The 12,460-nt window shown below is 41.0% G+C and overlaps 1 protein-coding gene across 1 annotated transcript in view; it reads left to right on the top strand.

Moving 5' to 3' along the window:
• Positions 1–11,794, top strand: part of chn1 (chimerin 1) — a 47,049-nt gene extending 35,255 nt beyond the window's left edge. The window contains exons 7-13 of the mRNA XM_053681041.1: positions 2,015–2,092; positions 3,967–4,051; positions 7,917–8,090; positions 8,562–8,639; positions 9,702–9,839; positions 10,239–10,344; positions 10,477–11,794. Coding sequence (XP_053537016.1) covers positions 2,015–2,092; positions 3,967–4,051; positions 7,917–8,090; positions 8,562–8,639; positions 9,702–9,839; positions 10,239–10,344; positions 10,477–10,648 — 831 coding nt within the window. The 3' untranslated portion in view covers positions 10,649–11,794. The remainder of the gene's footprint in view (positions 1–2,014; positions 2,093–3,966; positions 4,052–7,916; positions 8,091–8,561; positions 8,640–9,701; positions 9,840–10,238; positions 10,345–10,476) is intronic.
• The last annotated feature ends 666 nt before the right edge of the window (positions 11,795–12,460 follow it).

Genomic DNA, 12,460 nt, shown 5'->3' with positions numbered 1-12,460 from the left:
TGCTTGATATAAAGCGATATATCAAGCAGAGAACAATACAAGTAGTGCTAATTGAGTTCTAGAAAAAGCAAAGTGCGCAGAGTGTTTTTTTTAAGGGGTTAGGTAAGTGCTCATGGAAGAGGTGGGTCTTTAGTTCTTTTTTGAAGATAGTGACAGATTCTGCTGTCCGGATTATAATATATAATAGATAATAAATACTAATAATTTTTTTTTTTTAAAGCACTTCACACGACACCCAGGGTCAGTTCACAAATACAACATGCAAATGCAATTCACAAAACACTAACACACAATATTATATATACACACACATTATACATATGCATATATATACATTATACAATATTGTACATAAAACACATATTATAATGAAGTATTATGTAACCATGTCACAGAGAATATGCAAGCCTGAAGAGATGAGTTTTTAAAGAACCTTTGAATCCTGAAATGGATTCACAGTTGTGGATGTGATGAGAAAGTGATAATAATGTATTTAAGTGTCTGATGCACAAAATACTTATAATTTTTATAATAATTCTAATTCATTATCTATTTTTTGACAACATTAACACTTACATTATGGTTGCGTCAATTACTATTTGGATATATTTGACTTGATGTTCATTACTGTAACTATGTATTAGATATAGTTTATTACTGATTTTCAAATCAGGTTTTTTATTTAAATTTTTTTGCCCGAGTTTACAGGAATCATCATTGGCAGTCAGTCTAACGTGCAGCGTCTGTGAAAGGTCTGTGCTGGAGAGCAAAGCGCCGCCTCGTTAACTGAACGCTTTAATTGGGTTTAGTGTTGGAAGCCAGGAAGCTGTGTGACAGGTGCTGCATTGTGTTGAAGCAGATTTAATTACACTACAATAAGCACATCAGACTGGAGCATCTCTGTATGGTCTGTGAGGATTTTCAGGCTGCTTCGATTCAGAAGGACATTCAGTTAAGATCTCCCTCGGATTGTCTGCTCTGTCAGAGTATTGTGTATTGAAAAATGCTGCCATTTTATATCGATGAAAATGTTCCTTTTTTTTTATTGGGCCACTTGAGTTGCTTCTTTGTTCTTTAGGGTGGAAAAATCGAGCTAATGGTTTGCTGAGTGTTCATGTGCTTGGAAATGACCATGCGATGCTATTAGCAAAGTATTAGCGCTTAGCTCAGAGGTGATGGATGACTCACTCGCAGGCCGTTACGGGCCCACGCTTGTTCTCTGGTTCCTCCACATTTCTGTGCCTGCTACTGTCACTTTCTCCTCCCACACACTCGCTTACGCACAGCTCTGATGAACGGCCGAGCGGGAGGGGGAAGAGTGATCACGATGATAAAAAAAAACCCTGGCCTGCTCTCCTCTGATTGGTGGATTTAAGCTGTGTAATCAGTGCCACTGTCACTGAATCCCTCCCCCACTTCTCTCCTCCACTCCCACCTCCCCTCGTTCTCTCTGAGGCAGTGTTCCAGAGAGGATATCTGCTGCTCACAGAGAGGAGAGGATTAACTCAACCACTCATCTCATCTGCATATAGATGCTCAGACAGACAGACTGAAGAGCTACTCTCTCACACACTATTACACTTAACTGTGTTTCCGTTCCATTCCCCAGTTCAGGACTCGATGCTGTTGTTTTAAGGACACTTTTCCCATTCTTGGAGTTGAGCTCTTAGGGAAGTGGCTTGTTTTTGTTTATGTTCAGCTCTCAGAACTCTCAATACAGCAATGCAGGACGTTCTCAGCGTGGCTAGAGACCTCTGAGCGTCAGGGGCTTTATTTTCATCTCTCTGTGTTAGAGAGGTAGTCGTTCTCCCAGTGTAAAGCCGTTAGCGTGTGCGCGGGTATGCCGTCACGGGAGTCCTACACACTCAGTAAGGCTGAGAAGTCCCTAGTGCACAAGACCAAACAGGAAGGGAAGGAGCAGGAGCTGCTCGCAGCAGCGTTGGCCATGAGGATGCGTCCTCAGAAACCTCCAGCTACCTTCTGGCAGCCTCTTAAACTGTTTGCCTATTCACAGCTCAGCTCGCTGGTGCGCCGGGCCACACTGAAGGACAACGACCGAGTGCCTAAGTACGAGAAAGTCCACAACTTTAAGGTAAGACCTTTTTGGTTTCTCTGCTACGTTGACCTACTACTACTGCGTGTGTGCATGCGCTGAAGATGTTCATTCCTTTATTGTTTATTCTGCGTTTATGTTTATAGCTTTGTTTTGTTTTGGTCCAAAATATGACTAGTATTGGGACATGTATAGAAAGCATGAGCCAGTTGTGCAAATGTTTTTGAAAGATGCATTTCGGACTGACATGTTAGAACAGAAAGTAGAGCTGGACAGTTTAAGATGTTCACTGAGTGCTTTTCAACAAGAAATGTCTTGTTTGTTTATATGTGTGTGTGTGGGAGACCCCATTGCTTCAGGGTGACAGATGGAAAGATTAAGGATTGATAGGCATCACGAGCAGAGCGTTGTATTCCCATTTGTCTTCTGTCAGCAGAATTGGCCTGCCTCCCTGTCCACCTTGTTTATTTCCTATTTTCTATATATCCTATTCATTTCCTATGTATTTCTCACTCTTCCTGTCTTCCTTTGAATCTTTTTTTCTTTCTTCTCTTTTTTGTTTCTCTTTCTGTGTGTACTATAGTCTAAACATCTCTCGCACTCTCTCCATATTTCTCTTCTCTCTCTCTCTCACCATATCCTTTCTCTTTTCCCAACACTACCTCTCTACTTCTGATGCCTGACTTTCTGGGATTTTTTTTTGTGTGTATGTTCAATTGTTGTTTGTTCCTGTTTGTGAAGTGTCCCTGAGCTACGGAGAGATGCTATAGAAATAAAACATTATTATTATTATTATTATTATTATTATTATTATTATTATTATTATCTCGCTCTCTCTCTCCCTGACCTTCTCTCTTTCTCTCTCTCCCTCCCAATGTTGCCCTCTTTCTCTCCATCCCTCTACCTCTCTCCATATCTCTCTCTCTCTCTCTCCCTCTATCCATTTCTCTCACTCTCCATCTCTGTCTCTTGTTTATTCCACTTTATTTTTTTCCCCATCATACAGTGTGTGCTGTGTGTAATGTGACTCTAGAGGCAGTGATATCACACAGGCTCTGAAATTGCTGAATCTTTTTTTTCCTCTCTGTGTGTCTGGTCCTTATCTCCTCAGTCTCAGAGCATCATTCTCTCTCTCTCTCTCTCTCTCTCTCTCTCTCTCTCTCTCTCTCTCGTCTCTCTCGTCTCTCTCACATACACAAACACACAGCTCTACTGGCCTTTGGCTAGAACAGCAAAAGCATGACAAACAAATTAGGTTAAAATGCCCAAGACCAACATTTCATTGCTAAATGAATGAAACACAAATATTTTAATAGCAATTATCTTTATTAATAAAATGAATTCATGTGTCACATAGGTTCAGTAACTACAAAAAAAAATTTGCTTCACTGTCCACACTTTTCACTTTGTTACGTTCGTTTCACCTCTGCTGATGTGTGTATAAAAGAAGCAGTTCGGTTGTAGGACCCTACTCGGTGTTCATTGAGGCCAGGCGTCGTTTCCAGCGGCCAGTCCCCCGCGCCTGTTCTCTAGAGAGCAGGCATGAGGCCTCCTGATTGGATGAGCTGTTACCTGGCGCAGAGGGGAACGAAAGCTGTGATAGCTCTGCTTTCTGCCTCAGAGAGCCGTTCGTCCATGGTCCAGTGACACACTCGCTTTGTTCTTTCCTCTTTCTTGTGTACACGTCCTCTGTCCCTCTGTGTGCCGATCTGCCTGTTAATTATCTGAGTAGATTGAAACGGCCGTTGGATTTGACCTAGCTGTAGCAGTTCTCGTATGAAGATCACAGATAATCCTCCAATTCTGCAGTTCTACATGAGTGTGCCATCCTAAAGATCAAGGGAGCTGTGTGTGTATGTGTGCACTTTTCATGGTGTTTTAACATCCCTGCTTTGTTTCTCTCTGCCCCGTAGGTACACACATTCAGAGGGCCTCACTGGTGCGAGTACTGTGCCAACTTTATGTGGGGGCTCATTGCTCAGGGGGTCAAATGTGCAGGTGAGCACACACACACACACACACACACACACACACCACACACACCACACACCGTTTCTAAAGCCATTTAAAAACAAGTTTAAATTGTTTTTCATATTTTTTTATATTGCACATTTCCAATCTCAGTGCAGTTAGATGATGACAGTCTAATGATAGTTTGCGTGATTAAACAACACTATCATATCACTTCTTTGTGTTACTCATACTCGTACTTAATTGCATAGAACATTGTATTGTGCAGAAATTGCAGTTAAAAGCACAATGTGTGCTTGTCTTATCATTTGTCTTTCCTTAAATATATATTTTATTGTAGCTACATTTCATTTTATGCCTAAGATGGCAGTTTATTAGTATTTCATACAATTCAGCCAATGAGCTAGGACTTTTCTATACCTGTACATCACAGTTGATGTATGGTTATTAAGGACTACTTTACTGTAGACTATATAACTCCCTCATCTCACTCTCTCACCTCCATGTGCTGAGAAACCTAACTGAAGATTCCCCGCTCGCTTAATGGATGTAGTGTTTATGCACCAGTATATGTAGTTCATACTCATAATTCAGTGTGTAAGTGTGTAGACTTATGTGTCAGGGATGAGAGAGTAATATACTGATTAATATCTTACACTGATTTTATTCAAGGCTGTCAAGTCATTCAAGCTAGTGTATGAATGCAGTGAGTGTTTTGTTTTGTTTTGGTTCATATCATGGTTGTGTTTTTTTTGTATGGAGGAGTTGACTTTACGGTTGTGTCTGTTATGAGATGTCTGTTATGATATTAATGTGTAACGTGCTACACATTATTTCCTTCTTTCAGCTGCAGGTAATTGCTGCGACTCTTGTCCATATTCAGTGTAGTTAATCGCGTCCCATTTTCCTGATTAAAAGATGATTCTGTATTTCAGGTGTCGGTCAGTTAGTGGAAATAGGCTGCGGCGTGTTTTATTTGTAATGTTTTATTTATAGAACAAAGTGAGCCCCATACATGTTTTCAGGTTCTGGTGCCATGAATAATACATGAATCGGTTTTGAAAGCAGCTTGAGTTCAAAGCCATTATTTTAAGATCCCAGTCTTGATTTTTTTTTTCCCCCTCTTCTCTCTCGCTCTCTCTCTTTCTCTTGCGTGCTCTCTCTTTCTCTCTTGTGCGCTCTCTCTCTCTCTCTCTCTCTCTCTCTCTCTCTCTCTCTCTCTCTTACTCTCTCACACGCTCTCTTACTCTCACACTCCCTCTTCCTCTCGCTCTCTCTCTTTCACTCGCGCTCTCTCTTACTCTCTCTCTCTCTCGCTCTCTGTCTCACTCACTCTCCTTCTCACTCTCTCTGTCTATATCGTTCCTGTTCTCTTTTTATAAGTGATGCGACTAAGAACTAGGACAGCAAAGTCGCATTTGATGTTGAAATTTGCATTCTCCGCTGGGGGGGTGTTTGGGGAGGGGGGTGGTGGAGGGGTTTGGTCAGGTGCCAGAACGCCAACCCCTGTGTCTGTGCATGTTGTGCCACATTGCTTCATCAGGGTACAGCCTCCCTCCTTCTGATACCCATTCCATCCACAAGCTCAAAACAAAGCTGGCATGTCTTCGTAAGGAAGCGTGAGGCTGAGAGCTCGGGGACACACACATTGAAATTCAGTCCCTATAACTCAATATGGGGAACTCTGTGAAATGCTCCCAGTCCTCGTTGCGAGAAAGGAAATTCCAAGTGTATTGACTGACTGCGAGTAATAAATAGAGCAGGGATTTGCCAGATATTACTGATCCAGCAGAGGACACATGCCATCCGAAGCCCAGTAGACGGGTGTTAAATCTAATATTTCAGACAAAGAATTGGCATCAGAAATCTATTGATGTATTGAGAGAGAATCTGTGTGTACTGGAGCTTGGAGCTCAGGTCTCATTCACTGATAAACAAACACACATACAGTTTACTAATGAGGGTTTTTTTTTTTTTTTAAGTATGTTGGTTTGTGTGTGTATATGCAGGTTAAGAGCTATCTGTGTCGTCTCCCCCAACCTGAGGGCTCGAGGGTCATCGAGCACTAGTATTCTGAACACGGGATCAGCAGACCTTAGAGGATAAAGCGAATCTATTAACCGGCGCCCTCTATTACTGTGCCTGTCTCCCTCTCTTAAGAGATCCTTCGTTCTCTTTCATACAGTAATTACATTTCTCCATCAATGAATTTAAATGAAGGGAGCAATTCTCAAGGGGCCATTTTCAATCTTTAATGTCGAGTCTTTCGAATTGGTCTCACTATTGCCATATTCAGGACTTTTATTTTGAATAAGGGTGGACCATAACTGCTAAATGTAATTACAGAGGGGGTAATGGGGAAAATTGTTTTCTCCAGCTTTAGTCGGTTTAAAAAGACGGCATCCAGCAGGAGATTGAATTTAATGGCTGTTACGTTCAGTCAGTAAATGAAAGGGGTCGGAGTAATCGTGTTATTGGTGTCTAGTAGATGAATGTGCCGTGGCCATAGCGAGCAGGTTTTCAGCACCCTCACACTAATGTGGTTTCCAGTGTTTCTGTTGTTCAGTCCAGAATGAAAGGGACATGTGGTGCCAGCTATTTATCATGCCAGTATCATCATATAAATAATGTTGATTAACGACATCGTGTGGGTGTTTGTGTGCAAACCTAAAAGCTTGAGTCAGACAGACAAAGCACAGAAGAGTGCTTTAAGATTCTGTCCCATTTTGAGCTGGAAATTAGGTCTAGTGTCGCCTGCAGCACAGAGAATATCTGCCTGCTTGATTATTGTGTGTGTGCAGGGTTTAAGGCTATCGGTGTGTGCTGCTCTCTCTCTCTCTCTCTCTCTCTCTCTCTCTCTCTCTCATATCCTTCAGGCCACATTGTTTTCAACGTAGCTCTAATTCCCTAATTCTCCCAGAGAGCTCTGCTCACACAAAGCAGCAGCGGTTGAGCGTCTGCCCTCAGCTCCAAACACGCCACTGCTCTGTCTTTCACTTCACTCAGCTCTTCTTTATCTTCTCTGTTGTTTTTTTTTTTCTTCTTTTTTTCTGCCCACATGGTACCTGCTCCAGAGCAGCTGGCCTATTTAGGGAGTCAGGCATCATATATTAATGAAGTCATTTGCCTATATTTGCATAACTCCTAGTACTGTCTGAATTTTGGGGTGTATGGAAGCGCTTCATGTCTGCAGCATTGGCTGTTTATTAACGCTTATTTAACAGGATGTGTTAACAATTTAGAATTTTAAAATGACCCAGTTGACTGATGAGTTGTTTCATGTTTAAGATGGACTGGTAAGATCTTATATTTTGATCTTTGGGGTTTTTTTGTTTGTTTGTTTGTTTGTTTGTTTGTTTTTTTATTTCACAATGTTCTTTAATCCAGGTGTGTTTATTGGCTACTGCATACCTATCCATGTTCCGTAATCATATTTTCTGTTATTATAGCCCATAAAATGGGTGAATTAGCTCATGTATTTTTTATAAGATGCTGTTTATAGGACTAGCAGGTCACCAACAGCATGCCTAACAGCAGGAACCAATCAGAAAGTGATGACATCAGAGATCGAGGCTCATCGACAGTTTGGACAGATATTGATTTAGGGGAATGAAACCTCAGCACACTCGGTTGAAAAAAATTAATTCAGTCTGCTCTAGGTAAAGGATATGGGGTATTTGCTCTGCAGGCAGTGCAGTTCTTTTAACTCACCCAGTGGTGCTGAAAAATTTATTTGCGCATATTACGCATGCTTATGTGTTCTTGCAGACTTCCTGAAAATGATTATGATCGTTCATTTTCAGGAAAATTGTGATCAGTTCTGTTTATTTCAGTTCTACCTTGGACTTCAAGAACACTTTTTTTTTTTTTTTTCTGTTTTTGTTTGTTGCAGACTGTGGCTTGAACGTTCATAAGCAGTGCTCCAAGATGGTTCCCAATGACTGTAAGCCAGACCTGAAACACGTGAAGAAAGTGTACAGCTGTGATCTGACCACTTTGGTAAAAGCTCATAATTCCAAGCGACCCATGGTAGTGGATATGTGCATACGGGAGATCGAATCGCGAGGTGAGCGCTCCACCTTTAAATTCATCCACGCTTATTAATAGGGGATCGGTGTTAAACTAGCACATCAAGAGAGCTCGAAACAAAAAGTTATAGAGCTCTAAACAAAGCCGATTAATTCTTATTCGTATACCAGCATCACGACACAATGATATCACTCGGAACATATACGTTCATGTAGCAGAATATCTGTTTGTCTGGAATTGTTATAGAGAGTACGCTGTTCATTTTGTATTGCTTTCAAAATTAAATAATGCAGTTTATTTCATTCCAGTGGCAGTTTAGCAGCACGCTGTATTAATGAATGTCATTAAACAGATGGTTAATTGTTTGATTGGCTTTGGTTTACACTTCAAAAGAACTGCTCCATTAGACACACCATATGTTAAGTAATGTACAAATTAGTCTGATGTGAATCAGATCGCTAATGAATTTCTGAATAAAGACTTGACGATAAACTCAACTCTGTTTTAGGTCTGAAGTCCGAAGGTCTCTACAGAGTGTCCGGCTTCAGCGATTTAATCGAAGATGTCAAGTTGTCCTTCGACAGAGGTATGCTCTTCGCTTTGTGCACATGGGACGTATTGAAAGCATCGTCAGTTTCATTCGTCGTCTGTTCATTGCATTTAGTTCTGATGAAATGCAGTAATTGCATGTGAAAGCTCCTGCATGCCTGTAAACAGCTCCCCATGCATAATCCTGCTAAGTGTTAAACACCCACGTGTGTTCCCAGTGCAGCTTTTTTAGGTCACGCTTTGTCTAGCAGCGGGAACACTGTGTGTTTTTGTTACCGCCTCGGCCGCTTTGAGCTGCTTTAATGTGAAAGCTGCACGTTTGCGTGAGGATTACGCTCCATCTGCACAGAAGCAGTGTGTGTATGTCCTCTGGAGGCTGCAGTTCTGGCAGTAGATACCCACATTCAGGACAAATGGACATCGTCGGAGACTGTTTAGCCTCTACAGAGAGAGAGAGAGCATGTTGAGTTCATGAGGAAAGGCTTCTGAGGTGAGATTTGAATGGGAGGGAGAAAATACAGTTTTTCAAGTGGGGAAGAACATAGGTTTATGGTCCGTCAGAGGTAGAAGAAGAAGAAGAAACACCCTACGTCGCTATTGGCATACTTATACTATGTACTAAAAGTATGTACTCTTTTTGTGAAGAAAAATACATACTTTTGACTAGCGCAACTAGCGTCTCGGATACCGATAATACGGATAAGATGCCAATCGGGACGCAGGGACAGATCGAAATAGACATGAAAACACCAGTGAGAGAGGGAATGAGAGAAAGAACCGGGTTAGCCAGATGTGAAAGCAAGCAGGTTGTAACCCACAGAAGTGTCCACTTGGCTTCTTTCTTCCGTCGTGACGAGAAGCCAGAAATCAAGTGGCAGAGAGCCTCGAAATGCAGCTACCACACACTAGTGCTGTCCAGTCGCTGCCAGGGTCACGTGACTTCACACAGAGCTATGCATGACAAATATCGCTCCATCCTCCCATGGTGCTTGGCATACTCTTATCTCCCTGGCCATATTTGTGGAAAAGCACTTTTTCAACAGCGAACCCTTGACAAAGTATGCATCACCAGTCACTCTCTTTCCTGCTTTGTGTGTAGATGGGGAGAAGGCAGACATCTCAGTGAACACGTATGAAGATATTAACATCATCACGGGTGCTCTTAAGCTCTACTTCAGGGAATTGCCCATTCCTGTTATCTCTTACGATGCATATCCACGCTTCATCGAGGCTGCCAGTAAGTCTTTTGTCTTTCTCCGACACACACACACACACACACACGCGCACATTTACAGATAACAGTGATAACTCAGTCATTGATCATGACATGTTTGTGTGCTGTGGATGAATGCAGATATGCTGAGTCGCATTTCTGTACAACTGAATGAGCAGCCCGTCAGTTTTCTCATCACTTCAGCCCGCAATTCACATTTGATTGAATCTTATCTATTGGATAGAATATCGAAAAATAGAGGCTTGAAAGCATTAATATATAGTATGAAGAGCCAGCAGGTCTCCCAGTCAGCCTCTGAGATGAGATATTCATTAATACCTCTCGGTTTCATTGAAAGCGTGTTCTGTTTGCTTGTTTGTAGTACGAATGTGTAATAGAGCTTGTGTGTGTTTGCGGTCTCAGAGCTGACAGACCCAGACGAGCGTCTCGAGGCGCTTCACGAAGCCCTGAAGCAGCTGCCTCCTGCTCACTGTGAAACTCTGAGGCATCTGATGGGTCACTTAAAAAGGTGAGCAACGAAAGCCGTTATGTTCGGTATCCTGCCATCATCTTTACCAAAGTGACATTGTGAAAGCATGTTTCTTATTGCTCCAGCTAGTAATTCTGACACATCGTACTGCATGTGTGTGTGTGTTTACAGGGTGACTCAGAATGAGAAGGATAACCTGATGAACGCAGAGAATTTGGGGATCGTGTTTGGTCCCACTCTGATGCGTGCGCCGGATCTCGACGCCATGACAGCACTAAACGACATCCGCTACCAGAGGCAGGTGGTAGAGTCTCTGATAAAGAACGAAGATATCCTCTTCTAGCCTGTCCATCATTCCACCTCTTATGTGAAGGAACAGGTTGTTTTTTTTTGTTTGTTTGTTTTTTGTTTAGTTTTTTTTAATCATGGACTGCAGCTTGTGCTGTGTTTCTTTTAGTGCAGAGACTTGAAACTGAATATGAAGGACCATTGTATAATAGTCCATTCTTTCCACATCTGGTGGACCAGGTTTAATTGGTTAACACTATTTTTTTGTCTTGTTTAATGGGCGTGGATTACGTACCTTAAATTTGCATGTCTTCCTCCCCATTTTTGTCGGGGGTTACGGTAACTGATCGGCGAGGTCTCTGCAGAGCCAGCATTGTTTATTTTGTGACAGTTTAGGGGTTACTGAGGAATAAACATATGCCTTGGCCTCTTTCTGCAGCATGTGTTGAAGCTCGTGAAATCTTTCGCGTCGTGACTGTATTTTTCTTTGTCCCATGTATGTACACTAGTTCCTTCTTGCCAAACGGGTTTTGTGTTTTGTGAAACTGTAAATGTGATCTTTCCCAGTGATTTTTGGTGACACTTTACTTGAAAAGCTCGAAGTAAAAGCTGCTTTAGAAAACATTAAATCATGAACAAGAAACTCCAGTAAACGTATTGTGGGCTTTATAGTTAACAGGTATAGTAGCAGTAACAGCATGTATTAATGTGGTGAAATCCTGCTAATCCCTGTTCTTCAACAGTTTTGATTTTGTACTTGCTGAGTTGCTATATATAATTTTGTATGCCCAGTGTTTTAATATTAGCTCAACTTTTTCCAGTTTTAAATTTGTACCGAGTCTCTCATAATTGTCATGTAACCAACAGTTATCAATAGCTCTTCAGGTAAAGTGTCACTGTTGTTTTGTTGGGGTTTTTTTTTAATAAACTTGTGATTTTTTATTTTTATTTTTTTTTTATCCTTTGTCTCTGCTTATAATCTGCCTTTTTCATGCAGTACCTCTTCAGATGACTCTTCAGAGGCTCTTCAGCTCTACTGATGGACATTACAATCTGTTTACTACTCAGTGTCTATCATAGTAGTTTGGCCTTTACAGAAATCTCTTGCACTCCGAACAGAACTGGCTGGTGTTTTTGGTTGTAATGTTTTTGTATTTGATTTGCTCATGGATTAATTTATTAAACGTTACTTTTAGAAGTATGAAGCTTGGAGTTTGTTTTTTTATTTATTTCATTTTTTGCATGTAATATGCTGGGTTCATTCTGCAAGCTTTTCACAGAAAATTGCATAATATTGTATGGTGTGGCATTTTTTAAAAATCTGTGCAAAGGTCATAATTAGCCTTCTCATATGGTGACCTTAATGAAAGGTCTTGTATATACAGCGCCCTCTACTTATACTGGCACCCTCAGTAAATATGAGCAAAGAAGGCTGTGAAAAATTGTCTTAATTGTTTAACCTTTTGATCTTTTGTTCATAAAATCCACAAAAATACCCTGCTCTCATGGATATAAAACAATTGCAAACACAACACAGAATTTATATTTTTTTAAAAATCTTTGTTAAATGTAGGTAAGAATTATCAGCACCCCTATGAATTCATATGAGAAAAATATATTTGAAATGTATATATGTACATATATATGTATATTTTAGTATACCTATGTGACTAGGAAAAGGAAATTGTTCAAGCATGGCTTGCTGTTTCACAGGGGTATAAATATGAGGTAACATAGGCCAAATTCCCTTAGTCATTCATAACAATGGGTAAGACCAAGGAATATAGCTGTGATGTGCGGTAAAAGGTTGTTGAGCTTCACAAAATGGGAAGTGGGTTTAAGAAAATGGCACAAGCATTGAAAATGT

Source organism: Ictalurus punctatus, chromosome 6 (assembly GCF_001660625.3).
Source record: "Ictalurus punctatus breed USDA103 chromosome 6, Coco_2.0, whole genome shotgun sequence".
In the NCBI taxonomy this organism is placed as follows: Eukaryota; Metazoa; Chordata; class Actinopteri; order Siluriformes; family Ictaluridae; genus Ictalurus; species Ictalurus punctatus.
This window is presented reverse-complemented; position numbering and strand designations above follow the sequence as displayed.